The 23,070-nt window shown below is 43.4% G+C and overlaps 1 protein-coding gene across 8 annotated transcripts in view; it reads left to right on the top strand.

The window, feature by feature from the left end:
- Positions 1-20,366, top strand: part of sema6dl (sema domain, transmembrane domain (TM), and cytoplasmic domain, (semaphorin) 6D, like) — a 379,666-nt gene extending 359,300 nt beyond the window's left edge. For 5 of the 8 annotated variants that reach the window (XM_038813920.1, XM_038813918.1, XM_038813913.1 and 2 more), the window contains 8 exons: positions 656-811; positions 900-1,073; positions 1,780-1,920; positions 4,898-4,975; positions 5,151-5,209; positions 5,570-5,620; positions 9,940-10,083; positions 17,023-20,366. In XM_038813920.1, coding sequence (XP_038669848.1) covers positions 656-811; positions 900-1,073; positions 1,780-1,920; positions 4,898-4,975; positions 5,151-5,209; positions 5,570-5,620; positions 9,940-10,083; positions 17,023-18,335 — 2,116 coding nt within the window. In that variant the 3' untranslated portion in view covers positions 18,336-20,366. The remainder of the gene's footprint in view (positions 1-655; positions 812-899; positions 1,074-1,779; positions 1,921-4,897; positions 4,976-5,150; positions 5,210-5,569; positions 5,621-9,939; positions 10,084-17,022) is intronic. The other 3 variants (XM_038813916.1, XM_038813917.1, XM_038813921.1) reach the window with 3 other exon arrangements.
- The last annotated feature ends 2,704 nt before the right edge of the window (positions 20,367-23,070 follow it).

Raw genomic sequence — 23,070 nt, 5'->3', positions numbered from 1 at the left:
ATATACATTTAGATGCTGGAGAAACAATTATGTCCAATACAGAGAGGGAAATACGAGAATGGATCTGGTGTTGGTGTTGTTACTTGTTTCAGAAGTTACATGATGAGGATTTTAAAAAATTGTTGAGAACGTTAACAATATAAAGATTCAGGTCCCACTCCTGGCCTTTAGGAACACAAAAATCAAAATGCTCAACAGTCCAGTGCAGTGCAAAGATTGTGATGCACTGTTGGCTGTCTTTCAGGTGAGGCGTTAAAGCTAGACCCCATTTGTTCTCCCAGCTGGACATAGAAGATCCCACAGCACTGTTTTGAAGAAGAGTAAGGGAGTTAACCTGGTGCCCTGGCCAACATTTAACTCTCAAGTCAAGGTCGCAAAAATCAGATTATCTGACCACTACCACATGGCTGTTGTGGAAATTTGCTGTACATACCTACATTCCCAAAATTCCAAGAGTGACCATCCTTCATTGGCTGCAAAGTGCTTTGGGATTTCCTGTGGTATTGAAGGGTGCTATATAAGTGCAAGGTTTTCTTTAATATTGTAACGTTTTTCAACAATTTTTAAAACTTTTCATCATGTAACTTTTACAGGACATATTCTTATAAATTTCTCTATTGTCTTTGTTCTGCTAAATTATTGTCCTTTTTTTAAGACCCGGATGCTGTGCCGGACATGGTCCAGCAGAATCTTACAAAACATCAATTGACTTTCCCGATGAAACACTGTCCTTCATCAAATCCCATCCACTGATGGATTCTGCTGTTCCCTCACTCATAGAGGAGCCCTGGTTCACCAAGACCAGGGTCAGGTAAGGCATCATGAATCATTCAACTGCAAATGCCTAACTGTGACTTTCACATGGAACCCCTTCATGATGTCTCACTCTTACGTTACAGATACCGTCTGACGGCGATTGCCATCGATAATGCTGCAGGTCCACGTCAAAACTACACAGTTACCTTTATTGGTTCAGAAGCCGGCATGGTGCTTAAAGTATTAACAAAAACCAGACCCAGTTCCCTCAATGACAGCATACTACTGGAGGAAATGGATGTTTTTAACCCCTTAAAGTACGTTAGGTGTTCATGATTGACCTCAATAAAAAAACGCAAGGGTGTACACAGTAGTTAAAGTAGTTACAAAGAGTATGGTGTCAGATAGAGGAGACTGGGGAAAGTACTTAAAGAGCCATTTCCCAATGTTACCAAACTGTCTCACCATTGGGATTCTTGGAAATTATTCTGCTCCACTTGCCCACAATGCTCTTCGGATTGCCAACACTGTATGCATTTGGTGTGTGGTCACTTTCCCAAGCACGAGCACCTCTACCGTTGGCATTCCAGGCCACAGACTCAATGTACCAGGCTGTTTTCATTCTATCATTCCTGATTGTATCAATAATCCCTGGCATCAGATTGAGAAGAGACAAAATGTTGCCATAAGTGAATATTCCAAATGAGGATACTTCCCAGATGATTCGTCCGTTTTCCTGACTCATTTAACTAGGCAGAATTTTATTTCACAACATCCTCCACTAATTGGACATCCTTTAATTGCCAATGGTGCAGGAGAAAACAGTAACCAGGAAGTACAAGTGAACACAATTGCAGATAATTTTGCAAGATTTTTAAGTCATTGGGAGTTGAGGTATATCTTAAAGAAATGACGGACTGTATTGCCATGGGTTGATTTTTTGTTTGACCATTTATAATATTCCCAACCTTTTAAGAAAGTCCAGTTGATGTGAGATTTTTCTGATTGAATCAAAACAAACAGGTGCAATGCTGCTAATGAAGATGACAGGAAGGTCCTGGGATTACAGATTGACAAAGATCATCATGCTTTGTTCGTGGCCTTCTCCAGCTGTGTCATCCGGGTTCCTCTCAGTCACTGTGAACATTATGGCACGTGCAAGAAGTTAGTATTTCTGAACTTTGTGATCGTTTCCTTTACTACCGATCAAGGGAAAAGTCAGAATGGCAGTTATAATAAAACAAATTAAATGAATCTGGGGCCTCACGGTAGCATGGTGGTTAGCATCAATGCTTCACAGCTCCAGGGTCCCAGGTTCAATTCCCGGCTGGGTCACTGTCTGTGTGGAGTCTGCACGTCTTCCCCGTGTGTGCGTGGGTTTCCTCCGGGTGCTCCGGTTTCCTCCCACAGTCCAAAGATGTGCGGGTTAGGTGGATTGGCCATGCTAAATTGCCCGTAGTGTAAGGTTAATGGGGGGATTGTTGGGTTACGGGTATACGGGTTACGTGGGTTTAAGTGGGGTGATCATGGCTCGGCACAACATCGAGGGCCGAAGGGCCTGTTCTGTGCTGTACTGTTCTATGTTCTATGAATGCCATGAAATTATGCCAGTCATTTAAGATGCATATTAATGTTTCACACGGTAAATTCAGGCAGTGCATCTAGACAAAAGGATATTGCGAAAGTGCTGACAGAGTTGATTCAAGAACATTGTTTGCTGTGGAAAAGGGTTCAAATAATAGGGTTGCGGCTGGGGACAGGGACAGAAACTCTCAAAATATTTATATAATGGAAGGTATTGCCAATTTAACAAGCTTCCCACCTTTGTTAAAATAGTTGGAGTGCTACAGGTATCTCGAATGTTAACTTTCTAATGTTAACTACCTTCACTGGGGGAATGCGGCGGTGGTGGGGAGAGAGAGAAATACCTGGGGGAACTGGAGATCGGAAATTCTCTGCCAGAGGCATGGGAAGGGAATCAGCAGCCTTTTGATTTGGACAATGCGGTTTTGAAGGCTCCCGATTGAAAGGCTTTCTCAGGCAAGCACGCTGGATCCTGGAGGTAGAAAGACGTCCACTTTGGATGTAACTGCCAGGTTTCCTGGCCTCTGGGAAAGCTAAACTGAAAGGCTCAAAAATATTCTGGCCAGAAGCCTCATTATCATCAAGTGCCAACTCGCCTACTTGGTGTGGATTGGTTGCTCACGTGCATTCCTACAGGCAGAAATGGACAGGTTGGAACTCTAAATTTAATGCCTCATCTGTCCAACTCAAACTCACCAATTATTTTTCATTAAAACACCTTCTCCACCCCCGACACCCCGAATCTGCAGTTTGAATCATAGACTTCAGAAACATTGTCGGGAATATTTGCGTGGCTGAGATGGGGAAATCTATGGAAAAAAGAGGAGTGACCCGTGAATTTAAACTTCGCTGGTGACTATGAGAGAGACAGCACTTTTTTTTATCAGTGCGTAAGCAACAGGTGCTGTGCAACCTCGAGCGATGCCAAAAAGGAAGAGTGCAAGATTACAAGAGAAATTATTAGGAAGAAAATGCTGTCCTCTCCATAACCGTCACAAATTTGGGAGCCATTTTCAGTATCCATTCCATATGCTGCTTTGCTGTGAGGATCTGAAATAATCTTCTGCAGTTTGGTAAGCGACCATAAATTTGAAAGGTTGTGCAAATGTAAAAATGTAATCACACACTGAACTAAAACATCAACACTGACTGCAGAACTCTCACCGGTTGTTCAGCTGATTTAAATGTCCCTTTAATATTTTATCTCCAGCTCGAGACATCCAGGACAGCTGCCAGTTGCGGTGTGTGTGTGTTCTGGGGGGTAGGGGTGGTGGTGGTGAGTCGGGGGTGCCGGGACAGCATTTAGGATAAGTCTTTAGACATCCTGGATTATTATAGCAACGGAAAGCATTAGCATGTCCTTCATGCTTATAATAAACCACAGAAATAGACCTACAAATGGCTTGTTTCGGGAATTCGGAAGGAAAATAATCAGATATACTATGCGAAAAAAATCTTAATTAAATTCCCAATCGATTTAAAGAGTGGCTCATTAAGACTATATCACTTGTGGAGTAAATAAGATATTTCACTGTTCCTGTTAGATCATATGCCCATGTTTGGAGATTTTACTTTAAACTATATGCACGCATATCTGATAGTTTAAGTAGAATGGTCCACACTCGTTGATCTTGAGAAGAATGGGAGGTGATCCCATTGAATCATAACAGATAGTGAGAGAGCTATTTTTGGCCTTCTCTGTCCCAGAAGGCTCTGGGTGCTTATTCGTTACGTATATTCAAGGCTGAGATCAAGTGATTTTTGAACAGGGATGGGGTTACGGGATATATGGGCTGAGATTCTCCGAACATGTTCGCCTGCCACCCTTGCCAGCGAGAATGGAGAATTTGGCGCTCAGTCAAAACTCCATTCACTGCAACGTTACTGGAAAATCCCGCATGCGTGAACTGACGGAGAATTCCGGCCATGGTCAGGGGAGTCAGCGGAGTAGCGAAGTTGGTCACTCACAAGCTTGCTGGATGGCAGAGCGGAGTTCAAGGGAAGCATGGGCTCTTATTTGTTTTGGACTCTTATGCCGATGGTTCAACAAGGCAAATGGTTCACGAAGGCGGTGGGTTCGAATGCCAGAACACGCACACTAAAAATTAAATCGGAAGGAAATTAAATAGGAATGTCCAGTGAGAGTTTTATCCCACAGAAGTTAATGGACTTGCAGATTAAGTTAGCTAGATAGAGGTGAAAAGCATTTCCAGGGAGAACCACGATTGGGGGGAATGATGAAAAGATGGGGAGAGTGGGTGTATATTTGAAAAAAATTTGGACATCCCCTGTTCATAAAATTGTTGGGTGCTTGAGTACGGGTTTCCTAGATCCAGGGTGACTCCTCGATCGAGCACTCTTTTTCTCTCCCCCCCCCCCCCCCCCCCCCTCCCCCCCCGTTTCCAGGATTTTGCAAGTTATTGTTGTCTCTGTGAGCACCAGATCACGGAATCACCCCAAAAGAACCCACCCATTCTTCTCCTGTTCTCACTTTCAAAAAAAACCTAGGTGTACCCGCAAAAGAGATGCCAGTTATTGTTTTCCATTTCACCCACAGAGCTTGCATTGGGTCACGGGATCCATACTGTGCTTGGTTGGATAATAAATCCTGTGGAATTGTCAGACCTGGTGTAAAGTAAGTCATGTTTTCTAGCTGACGTTTTAATTTCTGATGAGACTGAATTCCGTCGGGAGAGCTGGGGCTTTATATTTCCCTCCTCGTCCTACTGCCAAAGCAATTCATGTTTCACAGACAAAACACGGTTGTGTTTCAAGCGTCTCAGGACTTTTTTTTTGCTCTTTATCACCAGCACCGTGTTTGAACAAGATGTAGAGTCTGGTAACACGGCACATCTTGGAGAGTGTCATGGTAAGTAAGATTTCTTGAATCAATTTGTTTTGATGTGGAGGGAATTTAGAACGTGAAGCCACCAAACCAGTCATTTGAGGTTCTGTGAAGGTGCCGGGACCTTGATTTACCAAGTTGCGCTATACAATTTAATGCATAACTGACATGCCACACAGCTAACGCGCATAGTTTCAACTAAAAAAAAACAATTCATTATCCTAAAATAGTTTGCAGAGCTTTTGTGATTTCTAAGTGGACACACATCAAGCTAATATTCCGATGTTTTGTTATTGTAGCATACACAGCTGGTTTTAATGAAACTTTCAGTTGCTGAGTGCATTATCTTTTTTATTTCACCGATCTTTCTTTTAATTCTTTTAGAAATCTTGGCCACCACGCCAGATTACAAAACATTTGGTGATCCGACGTCTGGTTAGTTTTGTTGTTGCTCCTTTTTTTTTCACGTTTACCGTTTCTTTCCCTCCACTTCCTCAGCAAACTTTCCACTTTCCCTATCTGCTCACTTGGCAGATGGCCGTGTGTGAACTGCTCTACATCTTCCAGCCACCTTCATTAGCGTTTCCCAGCACGTTTTCCCAGCCACCACTGACTAATCGGATCTCTTACCCAAGGTTACCTTTTAACACACTATTCAACATTGGCTGCATTCTGTTACAGCCCAGGTTGCTTTGCCTCCCAAGCATGTTTAGGCATCTTGCTGGTAAACTACTAATTTCGCTTATCTATTTTCTCTTTGAAGTCAAGATCTGTGCTTCAGTAATGTAACGTTAACACCATAAAGCAGTAGATTGTTGTGTCAAATTGAGAATGTTTGTAATGTAATTCTGTGAAAACGTTGAAATGCTTGAACAATATTATGTGGTAGAAATCGTCCTCCTGTTTTTATGCCGCGCATACTAGTGTGAGCGAAACACCAGTATCCATAATTCCTGAGCGTTTTCCACTAATGGCCTTCCATGAAAGAAGTTCAATGCCTGTTGTAAGAAGATCTCCAAGGTGGCACAGTGGCGCAGCGGTTAGCACTGCTGCCTCACGGTGCCAAGGGGCCGGGTTCAATCCCGAGGCCCCGGGTCACTGTTTGTGTGGAGTTTGCACATTCTCCTTGTGTCTGCGTGGGTCTCACTCCCCCCCCCTCTCCCTCACAACCCAAAGATGTGCAGATTAGGTGGATTGGCCACGCTGAAGCGCTCCTTAAATTGGAATTTTCTTTTAATTCCCCGCAAGTCTGAGCACCAGCTGCCAACCTGACACAACCTGTCTATTACCTGACACAATGCGCAGGCAAAGAGGTCAGAAGGTCATGGTAGTAATAATAATAATCTTTATTGGTGTCACAAGTAGGCTTGCATTAACACGGCAATGAAGTTACTGTGAAAATCTGGAGACAATGCATCAGACAGTCAATTGGAAGGTACTTGACCTGCTCCCTGTTTAAGTCACCTTATTTCATCAGCTCCATCACATAACGGCTGCTGACATTGCGTGCAGCAGACTGTTCACTTTTCCAGGTCACATTTTTTTAAAAAATCTCCTTCTGGCCCTCCCCAGCCCATTAACAAGCTCTTCAAAGAGGTTATGTGACAGTTTATTGGCGACAAGCAGGTATCTTGGCTTTCCCCACTGTGAAAATAATGCATTCCACAGGAGTGGAAAGACCGGGCCTCCATTTTCAAAACGCACCCCCACCCAACCTGGAACCCCCCCTGGGCGCCTGAAAATAAAGCTGCGGTTTTGCTGACTATATTGCTGAGTTCCTGAATTAAATACTGAGTTCACCGTTTAAAGCTGCAGCCAATGTTTTGCTATTCAGCAAAATGCTGCTGATTCACAAAGTGACATTTTGCAGGATGCTCAACCACCTATTATCTAGAGCGGGTACCATAATGGACTAACACTGATTTAATTCCTTATGGCATGACACATTCCCTACAATGCAGCAGCATGGCAGAGGTCATCGGTCCGTCCTCTCTTCCCCTCTCCACGCCAGGTGTTCTAATCAGGAAGCATTCTTTCCGCGAGACAGCTGAGATATTGGGAGATATAAATCTTCAATAGACATACAGCAATGAACCTGGGTCATGAGCTTATATTTTTTTTAAAGTCAGCATTTCCAGAGTTGAGTGGTCTGTCTGTCCATGTGTAGGTCACGCCAGAAATAGTTGCATTCAGACACCAGCACTTCTCTAGGCATCCATCTTGTGTTTGTCAGCACAGTAGCCACAGCAGGTGAAGCCTGATTTGTGCCAAGCTATTAAAGATGGTCTGGACTCCGATCAATTGCTCTCAGACCATCTGTCTATAAAACATTGTTTGAAAAATAGTACCTTGACATATCTGCACATGTACATTGAACGATGCCCAAGCTACATCACTATGTTCCGGATGGGTAAGGGAGATTTTAAAAGAAGGTGGTGTGTGTGGGGTGTGACAGGATGTGCACAGCAGAATTGAAGTTTCCTTTCTCAGGCATTAGCAGTGGTGGCAAACTGGGTGCAAAGCGAGCATTTGGTCTTAGTGCAACTGTCCTCTTCCAGGTTAACTTCCAGCTTAATGAACAGAATAATGTCCTGGGTGGCACGGTAGCACAGTGGTGAGAATTGTTGCATCACAGTGCCAGGGTCCCAGGTTCGATTCCCAGCTTGGGCCACTGTCTGTGCGGGGTCTGCACCTTCTCCCCGCATCTTCGTGGGTTTCCTCCGGGTGCTGCGGTTTCCTCCCACAAGTCCCGAGCTGTTAGGTAATTTAGACATTCTGAATTCTCCCTCTGTGTAGCCGAGCAGGCGTCAGAGTGTGACGACTCGGGGATTTTCACAGTAACTTCATTGCAGTGCTAATGTAAGCCTACGTGTTTGCCAAATAAATTAGGGGCTACGTCAAGAGTTGGGACCTTTCCCAGGTCCGCAAACACGACTGGGAGTTCCCTGGAAGTTGGGATTTTCTTTTGGGTTGGGGGAGGGGGGGGGGGGGGGCAGGGGGTTCTTAGGGAGTCGGGCTGCCACTCCTGACTGAGTACAGAGATGGTCTGAAAAGGCCTGCCTCCATGCTCTAGCACTGTGTCAAGATTTTTACAGAGGCAATACAACAACAATCAGCTCTCCAGTCCTCACACCATGCCCTCCCACACCCCGCTCGTAGCCCTTCATATACTTCATGCAAACCCATGCCCCGTATCCATCCCCATAGCCCTTTATAGCCCCTAAGCCAACTTAGTGCCACGCTTTGCCCTTTCATATGGTAATAGTATCCACCATGGACCGACCTCAGGATCCATGCCATGATTAAACATGAGCTTCAAGTGTCTATTGCAGACTGTTTTTAAAAATTCTCTTTCACAAAACCAACTCACTAAACTTATACTCTTTCAATTACATTCTTAGAAAAAAATACTATTAGAGTTCATAGTCCGAGTTTAAAGAGTCTATCCCCACTTGGAACTGCCAATCAAACTATGAACTGGAAGGCATGCTACTGTGAATATAACTGTACAGCACTACTACAGTAATGGTGGCTTATATCGCCAGATAGAGTGAAATAGCAAGCAGTGATTTTTTTTAAGAACACTCGAGACATTTTTTAAAAGATTCAAAGAACAAGTGTTTTAAATGCCGTGGCAGCTTGACAGTTCCAATGAGATTGATGGTAAATGAGTTTACGCACTTTTTACACACACACACAGCCTACTTTTAACATTTCACGGGGCACCTTTGCTTCCTCAAGGCAACTGACCCCCTCCCCAACTACCCCTCCAATAGGTGTCCCAGGGCCTTATCCAAAGGGATACCTTACCCCTCCAGGGGCTGGTTTAGCACAGTGGGCTAAACAGCTGGCTTTCACTGCAGAACAAGGCAGCAGCGCAGGTTCAATTCCCGTACCGGCCTCCCCAAACAGGCGCCGGAATGTGACGACTAGGGGCTTTTTACAGTAACTTCATTGAAGCCTACTTGTGACAACATACAATTGTTATACAAACGGACACCCGACCCCCAACAGACTTTTCTACCAGGCTTAACATGTGTACACAACGTTTCACACATCTGAGCCACCAAGATCACGCACATGTGAAGGCAGCTGCCTCCATGAAGCAAATATAAACCCCAGCCAATTCCTGCCCCGATGATAATGGCAGGTGCCATGTTCAGGGACAGGATCTTTGGATTTGGGCGTCTTCGGCATGGAATGGTTCTCCGTTGTTGTGAAAATCCAAGTCTAAGAAAGCCGTTACATTATTGGATGTAGCTGCCATGTGATTAATGATACAAATGAACATTGTAGCTCTTCCCGAGAGCCAGCACAGACCTGATGGACTGAATAGCCTCCTTCTTTGTCACATGATTCTATGCAACCACTCCTGGCAGGAATTGTACATTGGAATTTGGGTACAAAAGCCAACTTCCCACCCAACCTTGAGCTCGTCCACTTGGCTGATTGCCGAGCACCCAGGAAGCCTCAAAACCCAGTATCTCCTCCACTCACTGGTGAAAGAGAGTACTGTGGTGATTAGTTGCCCAAATAGGAGGATAAAATCAAAGCATCTTGGGTTTGTATTAAAATAGCTCAAACAGTTCCATGCAAGTCAAATACTGATGCTGGGTGTGTTGTTTTGTCATTTGCACATTAAAGATGGTTCAAGGCATTTGCAACGGTAATCCGTGAAGTTTGGTATCAACACAGAGCAAATTTATTCATCATTTTCCCCCATTAATTGTGAAAATAATTTAAATTTATCACAGACACGGATTTATCGGCAGTCTCTGCTTCCACTGGTGCGAGTGGCCCAGTAGTATCTCCAAACCTGATTGGTTCACGAAAGGTTGCAGTACAAGATGATATGGACACTTATGATTATTTTGAACCATTATCCGCTGTCCCCAATGGTAAGGCCTTTGAAGGGAAGCTTTATTTTACTGAATGGAAACCTGGTTTAAAACACATGCTGCTGGGATTTTAAAAAAAAATTGCACGTACTTTGGTCACCCAAAACAGACAAAGCCGCATAGCTCATTTGACGAAAGCCGAACTAGCCTCGAGTGAAATGGAAAGGTGCGTGTTGATTGAAATATTACAAATCTTCGTATTCTAGCTCCACATTGTGTAGGGTTCAGCTCCTATTTCAAGTATCAAATAACAAAGCCTATCTACCTGATATGAAGTGGAAGCCAATAATGGTGCTCAGCTTCAAAGCTCATAATGCCTCTTAGCCAGACTGTCTTTGTTCTCCAAGTTTTCTTGTGAGATTCAAACTATTGTAAGGTGCGGATAGGTAAATTTGCCAGGAAGCTCAATCAAAAACGTGTGCTACATGATATGCATACTGCAGCACAATTGCAATGGGTGATTTTTGATTCCCCTTGAATCACTTTTTTTTAAATAAAGAAAATAAATAGCATTTTTACTCCAAATTGATTTTTTGCATCCTAAATTCTTCCATCAAGCCTGAATATTCGGGTTTGAGGAGAATATAAATACTAAAACAGCACGTGAAAGGCCTCGGGGACTGGTCCTGTGTTCGTTGAAAAAAACAATGTTCAGGTCTTGTCCAGGCGTAGAAACCAGCAGCTAAAACAGGTTTCCGATCAGATTTATTGGCAGTGATTTTTTTTTTCTCCTCTGTTATAATCACTTTTACCTCAGTTGAGACTCGCACATTTCTGGTAAATGTGTTGGTGTGCATTATGTAAGCAATCCATTATTTAAGTTGGTCCATGGCGCTATTGTTTCAGCTCATTGCTTCCTTCCTTTCGTAGCTTTTGTTATCTGTCGGTCGATGTTGTTCCTTTCCTCTTGACATTTCCTCTGTTGACCACTGCCATTAACAGTTCTAACCCTGAGCATTTTATCATTTAGGAAAGATAAAATGCTCAAAAGGCCTTGCCTGATTTTTGTATTTAATAACACAAAAATCTCTAAATAGCTCCTTCATCACGCTAACATTTGGAGCGACTGAATGAAAGACTGCATGTGCGTAGAATTGAGAAGCTTAACCCATATTAGCCAGCAGCCTGTTCTTTTTGGGGAATCACAGAATGCCTGCAGTGGGTATCGACCGTAAACTAAACATGTCTGTTTCATATTAATATACTGAGCTAACATTTTATCTTGCCTCGACAGTCATCCTAACAATTTCTCTTTTTCTGTCGCGAGTAACTGCTTTGAGATAAAAACTGAGACTAAGTGAGAAATAGTTTATACAAGAGACTAATGCGAACCACTTTGTTCGGGAGCCATTGATTTTCATGACTGTGGTAATTGTAAAAATTTGTGGTTGTAAGTTGTATTTGAATGTGTTGGCTGAGCAACATTCAGCTCAGATTGTCCTCTTCAGTTAGCTATGAGCAGGAAACAACTTCCTTGCTCTTGTTTGCTTGCTTGTACGTTTTATACAATACCGCACTTGATTTAACTTGATATTTTCTATATTTGTGTATTTTACTTGGATGTCACAGAAAATGTTATATTTTACTCTTTTGGACTTCTACCAACACAAGCTGCTTTCAAAAACTGCCAATGCTAATATTTCTTTTCTCTATTTCAACTGAAATAATCTTTCCATCTTGCACGCAAACATAGATGCTGGCACCGGGTAGCCTGATGAAACTAAAAGAACAGCACTTTATCCACAACCAGATGTTTCCCTGAATTCAAATGGAAGAATGGGAAAGTGGCAACTGGTCCAGGGAACATTTCAAACAAGGGAAGGGAGGACAAGGGAAATGTTCAATTGAAAAACAGAGCAGGAACAAATAGTGTGTAGCTTCCCAGTTTGACAGAACAAATGTGAATGAATTTGTGTTAACCTGCTCATGAAACATTTGCAACCCTGTTATATAGAGTTTGCAGATTAAACTTGTATTCTGAAGTATATTTGTAGCCCTAATGCAGTGATATTAAGAACATCCCCAATGGCACAGTGGTTAGCATTGCTGCCTCACGACATCGAGGTCCCAGGTTCAATCCCGGCTCTGGGTCACTGTTCGTGTGGAGTTTGCACATTCTCCCCGTGATTGCATAGGTTTCGCCCCCACAACCCAAAGATGTGCAGGATAAATGGATCGGCCACGCTAAACTGTTCCTTAATTGGAAAAAATGAATTAAAAGTTAAATAAGAAAGTGGTTACAGGTAGCTGGACTATTATTGTGGCAGTTACTTCAGGCTTTGATAAAACCCTTGCGATGCTTGCTGTTTTGAGTATAGCATGCCATGGTGCTGGGGGAGTTTGCTTATCAACATAATCTATGCAAGGCGTTCTTCACAAATAGCAGGAATGTATTCTAGGAACACTATAAACTCTATTACTTCCGGTTTCTCTCAACCAAGTAACTGAGCCAAGCCACGAATATTAATTACAGTTGACCCTTTTCAAAATGCACTACTTGGTAAGTGGCCAAATAGTTATTATAATGGCAGTGTGGCATGAAAAGTACCCTGTTGCTTAACTGGAAAAAAAACATTGCTTGTTTACTCAGGATTAATTAGATATTCATGAGTCATTGCTGACGTTTGAAATTTCACTATTGCTTAATTTAACGAGTGTTGTCTCTGAATTCTTTTTTTAAAAGGGCATTGCTCCCCGGACATGTGAAATCTGTTAAATCTGCCTCCTCACTCCCAAATGCCAGTGTTTCCTCACAGTTGTCTATTGCAGAATACCAAGTGCCAAAATGAAATTTTCACCCGGTAAATGCCCCATCCATTCCCCTCTCTTCTACAGGGCTTACACGCAATCTTAGCAAATCGAGCAAGCTTACTCTACTAGCATTGCTAGGGCAGCATTAGCCTCGTGTGTCAGAAACCTGTCACAGAAGCACATTCTGAAGGGAATACGGTTCCTGGGGAAGATGAAGAGTAGCACTTTTGGGGTGAAGTACAGGAGGTCAAGGAGAATGTGAGGAGAGATTGTCGAATTGCATCGCTTTCCGAAAAGACTACTGTGCTGGATCATGCTATACTGGCATTCAGGAACAAAGAGGATATCAATCATCTTAAAGGCAGCTTGACAGAGACAAATGGATCTTCTGTGGTGAGAGATTGGATATATTGCTTAGTGGAAGTTGGTTATGGATTCACTCGAATAGGAGCCCCTCAAAGGAGCAGATTAAATGTGTTTCAAATTTTTTTTGTGGCTAACTAGCTGATGAACAAACATCGCTCTGTTCCATTAAAAGGAACGGAGTTTTCCTTTCAATCCTTTCTGAGAGATTTAATTTCCCCCTTCATGTCTTCATTTGTTCGCAAATATTCTCAACTGATATGCAGGGTGTTGGAGGGCCAATGGGTAAAACTCCAAAGAGGAAACAAATGTGTCCGCATACTTCAAATCCATTGTTTTAACAGTGTGTAAATCTGTGGTATTGCAATCCTTCACTTTTTGATAACATCACATAGCAATTAAGATATGGATTGGAAGTTGATGCTTCATTTCAACAATTGTCATGTTTGATGTGTAGTCCATGAACTAAAGCTTTTAATTCAGGACCTTTAAGTGACTAAGGATTAGTGTCTCAAATACTCCAAGCACAGCAAGTGTTAAACAATGGAAGCAGGAACTGAGGAAATCCAACATTTCAATGAACGTCAGAGTATGGGAGCACAAAAATAACATATATTTCGGTAGAGGCAAACAAACCTGTACAAATCAACAGTTCTCGATCTCTTCAGAGATATAGCAATCTTGTGGGGTCTCTTTAAAATACGTTGCAATTTTGATGTAGCCAGAGGTTTTATAACTGGTGTCTTTTATTGTCAGTAACACCCTTTCATAAGGGAAGTTATAAGAGCTCAATCACGTCAATCCACGTTAGGACACAACAAAGGGTTTTTAAATCATCACTGACCTAGAAAATAGGACATAACTTTTATCACTTCATCAATCCTAATTTGATTACATGGCTCACAAACAGTATTTTTACATGGCTGCATGGTTGTAGTTTCTTAAGTGTAAAGCTACTGTCTCCTGCAGTGTACAGTTGAGCCATAATAGCCAACTTGTTCCAGAATGCGAGAGAGGAATGGCCATGCAAAACCAACCAGTTCCAATTATTCTTCTACACCTACATGGTGCCAATCATTAACATCTTCAACTCAACAAAAGACAACTCTGAGCACCGATGTATCAGCACTGTGCAGTTCAGAGAACTGGTACAGTCACCTCGAGGCACAACACAAAATTTTCCAAAATTGTTGCTCCACAGCGGAATCCAAAGCTGCTTGAGTTACACATCGAGCCGCAAGATGAACAGGATAATGTTGATTGACATGTACAATAAATTACCAGATCACATTCAGTAAGAAAATACCAAAACAAATACTAGTCAATGGAATGAAAGATTACAGTGGTTACTTATAGAACATAGAACAGTGCAGCACAGTACAGGCTCTTCAGTGAATGCATAGCAAGTCACAGGATGGGCTTCTGTGTGCTAGTTAAGCCATTTCTTTTAAATAAAACAGTTTTCCTCAGGGTAGGCATTGTCACCAGAGATGAGCTGGTGTGGATTTTCTGCCAGCAGTCCAGCCCAGTCCTGCTTTCCCATAGCAGGGTAAGGTTTTCCCATTCGGCATTGGGAGTCGTGCAGGAGAGGATGATGCAGCATGTCGGATAATACCTGGGTTCCGTAGTAGTATCGTCACTGACTAGTAATCCAGAGACCCAGAGTAATGCTGTGGGGACCCAGGTTCGAATTCCACTAGAGCAATTGGTGGAATTTGAATTCAATAAGAAAAATCTGGAATTAAAAGTCTAATGATGGCCTTGAAACCATTGTTGTTGATTGTCATAAAAACCCATCTGGTTCACGAAGATCCTCTAGAAAAGAAAATCTGGCCTACATGTGACTCCAGACCCACCTCGGGGATGGGCAATAAATGCTGGCCCAACCAGCGATGCCTACATCCATTAATGAATAAAGAAATAAAAACAAGACCAGAAAAAGTGGGTGGGATTCTCCGACCCTCCGTGCTGGAATTGCTGCGGGGTGGAGAATAGCCGTTCACGACGGAAATCCAACGCAATGGCACTTCCGCGATTCTCTGCGGACCAGCCAATCGACACACGCGGTCGACGCGGCGCCGGTTGAGGGGGCGCTGAAAGAGGCCTCTACGGCGATTCGCCACAGTCGACTGTCCAAACTTCCGCCGGCGTGGTTTACATCGATGCCATTGGTGGAAGCTCAGGCCCGCGGCGGGGGGGCCTCAGTGGTGGTGTGGCCTGTGATCGGGGGCCACTGATCGGTAGGCCATCGCGTCTGGGGGGGGGGACCTACCGTCCTCCGCACAGGCCCGCTGTGTGGGTCCGCCATGTCTGCGGAGCCCATGCCGAAGTGGGCCGCCGTGCGCATGCACGGCTGTGCGGTCTGGACAGCAGGGCCTCACCGGCAGCCAGAGCTGCGCGACGCACGCCGGGGCCCTACTAGCCCCCTGGAAAACGGAGAATCACCCCGGACTTTCAAGTAAAAAGCCGGAGTGATTTTCACCCGTTTTCCGGCGGGCGTGAGGACTTAGTCCCCAAAAGGGAGAATCCCCCCAGTATCTAAGCACTACAAAAGTGACTTTACAGGAGTGGATAAGGGTGTTTGAAAATAAAGAACTAACCTCCTGGACTCACCTGGCTTCCACGCCTACAATCCCCTCCTTCCTTTTTATCCACAATGTAGTGGTATAAAGGAATAGAGATGCGCCATGGCACAGAGTTATCATTGACTGCATGGACTGCTATCACTGGAAGCGGGGTTTGGGAAGTGGGGTGGGGAAAGCTGATGGAAACCTAAGGAGTAAGAATTGGGTAAGGGCGGCATGATAACACAGTGGTTAGCACTGTTGCTTCACAGCTTCAGGGTCCCAGGTTCGATTCCTGCCTTGGGTCACTGTCTGTGCGGAGTCTGCACATTCTCCCCATGCCTGTGTGGGTTTCCTCCAGGTGCTCCGGTTTCCTCCCACAGTCAAACGATGTGCAGGTTATGTGGATTGGCCATGCTAAATTGCCCTTAGTGTCCAAAAAGTTTAGGTGGGATTACTGGGTTACGGGAATAGGGTGGAGGCGTGGGCTTAAGTAGGGTACTCTTTCCGAGGGCTGGTGCAGACTTGATGGGCTGAATTGCCCCTTTCTGCATTGTAAATTCTATGCAATGCATCTTTCCTCAAACTATCGACCGCAATCCACCCCTTCTCAGGATGTAAATGTAGGAAAATACCCTTCAAAGCAATGTTTGTTAATCAATATTGCCAGCAGTAAAAATTCTAGATTTGGCCTTCCGCGAGCATGACAGTATATTAAAATTAAACAAAATAAATCTATGAGAATGGTTTGAAGATCCAATCAGTTCATTTAAACATGCAGTTTCAAACGTTAAACTCATTGCCGTGTACTTGCTATCAATTTGGAAATGGATAATTTGTCTGGACGTAGGGAAAGTATCTTGCAACAGCAGAGAGAAATCAGTAATACATTTTGGATTTACTCATTTATACTGCTGGGGTAAAAATAATTATTTTAAATGAATCCTAAATGAAGGAACTTTCTTCACTCATTAAGGTGCAAATTGTTGCTTCATCCATGTCTAATAAATCATTTATAGAATTCAGACACAAGCTGTGCCGAAAAAATCAATATCTCAATTATTAAAAATCACTGAAAGCAAATGTCACCATATCTGACTTCTGACAAAACACAAAATAGTGATAGGTTTCTGTCCTGAAGTGCTTCAGGGCATTTTTGTTTTATTGTAGCACTTTCAATTTCCAATGTACTCTTAGCAAAGAAGGAATCAGCAACGTGGAAACACTCAGTAATGTTTCGACATCCTTCCATTTGTTACAGGTGTACGATGGGAGGTGCAATCTGGAGATGCTAACCAGATGGTTCACATGAATGTCCTGATCACTTGCGTTCTTGCTGCTTTCGTTCTGGGGGCCTTCATTTCCGGGATCGCTGTGTACTGTCACCGTGATACCTACTTACGTAAAGCCAGGAAGATGAACAAGGATGCCGAATCCGCACAGTCCTGCACTGATTCAAGTGGAAGTTTCACAAAGTTTAATGGACTGTTTGACAGCCCAGTCAAGGAATATCCGCAAAATATTGACACCCCTAAGCTTTACACCAACTTGCTATCAAATGGCAAGGAGCTACCGCCCAGTGGTGATGCAAAGTCCATGATTGTGGACAGCCACGGGCAACCTCCAGAACTGGCGGCGCTGCCCACGCCCGAGTCTACACCAGTGCTTCAACAGAAAAGTATTCAACCAATCAAGAACCAGTGGGAGAAAGCCCAGAACAATATCAATGCAGCAAGAAAGGAATCGCCTTTAAAAAGTCCTCAAATTATCCCATCTAGTCCTCCTCCCCATTCACCTATAAACCACAGTGGTCAAATACCCAGTGCAGTGGTGCTTCCCAATGCTACCCATGCCTACAACATGTCTTTCTCAAATTCTAATGCACACAAAGCTGAAAGAAAAGTACAGAACATAGAAATGTCGATCACTGGTCATTCGAGTAAGAAAGAACAGCGAAGAGCTATTGAGGCAAGAAACACACTAAACGACCTTCTGAAACACCTCAATGAAGGTGGCAGCAATCCTAAAGCTATTTTGGGAGACGTCCCTATGACTCGTCAAAGTTTAATGCTGGACTCAATGACCAAAATGGTCGAAATGCCGCCCAAGGTTCCAAACCGAGAGGCCTCACTATATTCTCCTTCTTCTACTCTACCAAGGCACAGCCCAACTAAGAGGGTGGATGTTCCGACAACTTCAAACATCCAACTGTCAAGTTTAGAGAGAGAGCGGGGCTACCCAAGAAATTCTTCACAGAGGCATTCAATATCCGTACTCCCCAAAAATGTTATCACCTCATTAAATGGAGCTGTGTTGTCAAGACATCCCAGTTTTAATAGGGGAGGGTACTTCCCTCCGGCACCCCCCATGAGAATGGATTCTGTACATGGTACTCCCCTTGTTATTCAACCACAACCTGGCTCTTTGTCCCGCCAGAGCAGTTACACAAGCAATGGTACACTGCCTCGATCAGGAATAAAGAGAACACCATCCATTAAACCAGATGTGCCACCAAAACCATCATTCGGACAACCCACAACTCCAGTCAAACCACTACACAAGTACAGTTACTAAGAGTATCCACTCCTCAGTTAATGTGATGTGGAAGGACTTGAAGATCAATATTGCTTAAACTACCAGTGACTATGCTCTGATAGATACATAAACAAGTGGCCAAAGTAGCTACATTTCCTCAAATGGCATCTTTAATTAAGACTGAAGGCAGGAACATTCTCCTGCTGCACGAGGGAGATGCTGTGTAATACAGAATGTATTACTTTTAAGATGTGGAGCCTTGGAGAAGTGCAACGTGGAATTTATCCTGTGAAATTAGCTGAAGCATCAACATACAAGGAAATACTTGAACAAGGGTTCAAGGAAATACTTGAACAATGGTTCCATTTTCACTGCTGTTGAGCATTGTCTTCCCATTAAATGTGAACACTCAATGACAGAACCCACATTTGTCTTGTTGCTTGCACAGACGTTTCATGACTTTTCATAAAACTTCTGATTTCATCAACTGTGCTTTGGTTTGACAAAATGCCACCGTAGCCCAAATTGTAGCAAAGACAAATACTTTGTGGCTATCCCTCCGAACGTCACAGATAAATGCTGTGTAAGCCACACAGACTAGGATGCACTTAATGGTTCTTGTTGCAGCTGTTGACGCTGTGTTGCCTGATTTACTGAGCACGACTGAACTCTTGGAAGTTGACCTGTACCTTCCTGTCCTACTACAGATTTACTCGGACCATATCACTGTGTTGAGCGCAGCTACCTGTCTACGGCCATTTTCTTTTAGATGGTGTCCACATAGCTTAACCAAATGTAACATCCATTACATTCGACGCTTACACCAATAATTGTAAATTCATACGGTCAGTGCAATCTGTAGACAAGAAGCTGCCCTGCCACAGAGATGGGCAGTGTACAAGATAAAGGATAGTGCACTTTGTTAAGGAGTGTTTAAATGTGATTAATAGGGCACCCTGAAGAGTCATGCAGGTAATGACACTGTTCTGTAAATAGTCTATGTGTGTTCACCTGGATTCTGTGCATCTTGTGCCTTATTCAATTAGCATTATCATTGATATTGAAATCTTGTCAAGTGTTCTTGAACAGAAAAGCTACTTTCCAGTGTGCCAGTTGTATTTTGTTTTTAAATGGTTTCATAGAAAATCAAATACATCAAATCACAGCCTAAAATGTAAAGGTGACATGCAGCCGTTTAAATGAGAGGTGGAAGAAAAGGCAAGTCATCAAAATTTGATTGCACCCCAATTTTGGTAAACATTCCACTGTGCAGTTTTTGACAAGAACGAAGGATGCTTTTTTTTTTAAAAAGGTAGCATTAGTTGAGAAAAATTTACTTTAAGTGAACTGGTGTGTGTCACATTTAAAGTATGTAAACGCACCAACATGCACAGGTAACCCATGCTTCTTATTGACATTGACCGCAGGGGCGACCTGCATGACTGAAATACTAACTGTATCAAATGAAAGGTAGAAGTGTCCAGGATAAAGTGGTATAATTCACTCACGGTAATCAAATCGATATGACGCTGCAGATTCCTTTTGTAGCCAGTGGGATAAACTTCATTTCAACGCTGTCAAAGTTAAAATATTAATTTTGCACCCATTCTGGCCAAAGGTCATTTTAAAAATGGAGCCCAAATCAGTTAAACAATGCTGCACTGTATATTGCAATTTGAGCCCATGCTCAATTTTACATTGCCATTTTCAACTTCCTGTATTACCTTTACATTTAAATTCACCAACTACACTTGTGTTAAGGTAAACCCAGATTGGTTCTCTTTATGGTACATTGGCAAGCTAACCCAGAAAAGGAAAAAAAAGTTGTTGTCGTATAATGGTCCTCTGAAGTAACATGTATAGAAAACCCTTGTAAACTTGTACTGTGGAAGTGTACATAACTACATACATTTTGTTTTTAACACCGCATGTAAAGTCAAAATAAAAGAATCAAATGGAATATTTAATTCTCTGTTCCTACGCGCATTACCATCATTTCTTCTGTAAATATACCACTAGTCATCATTCCAGAATTGCATCATCGCTGCAGATTAAAAAACCATCTCAAAATCAATGAATTATTGATTTTCATTTCTTTCGGGACTTCACGCCACTTCAGAATTCCACTCACTCGATGCCTGCTAGTTCACACTTTTTTTTTAAAGACAATTTTTTTAACCAGCGACAAATTTGTTGATGGTACATTCCATGAAGATTCCACAATGTCCACAAAGATGTTTTAAGGAAAATGAGCAGTTGGGAGAAAGCACATCCTGAGTGAGGCACAGCCAGGCTGAGCGAGTGTGTGTTTCGATATTTGGAGCACTGTGGGAATTAGGTGGAAAGGGTAAAGAAGTGTTTTTTTTTGATATTGAACTTATTAATTTTCAGAGAGTGGTCTTGCTCTGCTGCAGGAGTAAAGGCTGCAAGGGAGAGAGCTAATTGGCAAGTAGTGGCAAGTTCGCACAAATCTAAGGTAAGAATGAGCACGGTAGCACAACGGTTAGCATTGTTGCTTCACTTCACTAGGGTCCCGGGTTCGATTCCCAGATTGGGTCACTGTGGGAGTCTGCACGTTCTCCCCGTGTCTGCATGGATTTCCTCCGGGTGCTCCGGTTTCCATCCACAAGTCCCGAAAGATGTGCTTGTTAGGTGAATTGGACATTCTGAATTCTCGCTTTGTGTACCCGAACAGGTGCCGTAGTGTGGCAATTCGGGACTTTCCACAGTAACTTCACTGCAGTGTTAATGTAAGCCTACTTGTGACACCAATAAAGATTATTATGATTGGGGAGCTCAGTGCCATGCTTAACACAGCATGTTGTATGTGGGAGTTCCTATACACTCCATGCAGTCTGGATGACCACATTTGCAAAAGTGTCACTGCTTTGACCAGCTTGAGAGCCTGGTTTCGGAGCTTGAGCATCAGCTGGAGGCACAGCGGCGCATCCGCGAGCCTGAGAGGTTCATGGGCAGCACGTGTTTAGACATGGTCACCCCACAGCTTAAGGAAGCGTAGTCAGAGAGGAAATGGTGACCATCAATAAGATGAACGCTGGCAGTTAGGAAAGCCCCTCACTCAACCATTTTTCTGGGGGGAGGAGTAAGAGTGGAAGAGCAACAGGTAGGAGACTTGATACTGAGAGATGCAGACAGGCTTTTCTGCAGCTACAGACGTGACTCCAGGACAGTGTGTTGCCTCCCTGGTGCCAGGATCAAGGATGTCACTAAACAGCTACATGGCATTCTGAAGGGGAAGGCCAGTGTTCACATTGGTACCAACAACATAGATGGAAAGAGCGATGAGGTCCTGCAGCAAGAATTTCAGGAGCTAGGTGGCAGATTGAAAAGCAAGACCTCAAAGGTTATAATCTCTGGATTGCTCCCAGTGCCGCATGCTAGTGAGTATAAAAATAGAGGAGGATAGAGCAGATGAATGCGTGGCTGAAGACATGGTGCAGGAGGGAGGGCTTTTGTTTCCTGGATCACTGGGTCTGTTTCTGGGAAAGGTGGGACCGGTACAAATCGGGTGGGTTGCACCATAACTGGAATGGGACCAACACACTCGCAGGGAGGTTTGCAAGTGCTGTTTTGGGGAGGGGGGTTAAATTAATTTGGCAGGGGGATGGGCCACTGGGGGTACAAGCACAGTCAAATATCGAAGAAAAGCTAAGTCTGGAAGGCAGTGTAAAGAGAGATGTTGTGGCACAGGAGAACATCGCATGGCTGGGTGGCATTTATTTTAATTCAAGGAGCCTGACAGGCAAGGCTGATGAACTGAGATTGGATTGTATTTGTTTATTGTCACGTGTACCGAGGTACAGTGAAAAGTATTTTTCTGCAAGAAGCTCAACAGATCATTCAGTACATGGAAGAAAAGGGAATTAAACAATTCAAGAAAATACATGAGAATACATAATAGGGCAACACAAGATATACAATGTAACTACATAAGCATTGGCATCGGTTGAAGCATACAGGATGTAGTGTGGATTAGCACATGGAGTATGATGTTATTGCTATCACCGAGACATAGTTAAGGGAGGGGCAGGATTCAATCAATGACTCAATCAATATTCTGGGGCAAGAGTCTGCAGGCGAGATGGGATGGGGGGGCAGTGTAAAAGAGGTGGTTGCAATATTGGTCAAGGAGTCAATCACTGCAGGGAGGAGGGATGAAAGTTAACTAAACATATTGATGATGGTAGCACAGTTGATGTGATTTACATGGACTTCAGTAAGGCCTTTGACATGGTCCCACATGGAAGGCTGGTCCAAAAGATCAGAGCCCATGGAATCCAAGGCAAGTTGGCAAATTGGATCCAAAATTGGCTTGTTAATAGGAGACAAAGGGTGATGGTGGAGGGTTGCTTTTGGGATCGGAAGCCTGTAATCTGCGGTATACCGCAGGGATCGGTGCTGGGACCCTTGCTGTTTGTTAAATACATTAACAACTTGGATGTGAATGTAGAAGGCATAGGCGGCACGGTGGCGCACTGCTGCCTCGCGGCGCCGAGGACCTGAGTTTGATCCCGGCCTAAGGTCACTGTTCATGTGGAGTTTGCACATTCTCCACGTGTCTGCGTGGGTCTCACCCCCACAACCCAAAGATGTGCAGGTTAGGTGAACACTAAATTGCCCCTTAATTGGAAAAAAAAAAGAATTGTACTTTAAATTTAAAAAAAGTGAATGTAAAAGGTATAATTAGGACGTTTGCAGATGACGTGAATATTGGTGGCATTGTTCACAGTGAGGAGGATCACCTTAGGCTGAT

Source organism: Scyliorhinus canicula, chromosome 12 (genome assembly GCF_902713615.1).
Source record: "Scyliorhinus canicula chromosome 12, sScyCan1.1, whole genome shotgun sequence".
Taxonomy (NCBI): Eukaryota; Metazoa; Chordata; class Chondrichthyes; order Carcharhiniformes; family Scyliorhinidae; genus Scyliorhinus; species Scyliorhinus canicula.
This window is presented reverse-complemented; position numbering and strand designations above follow the sequence as displayed.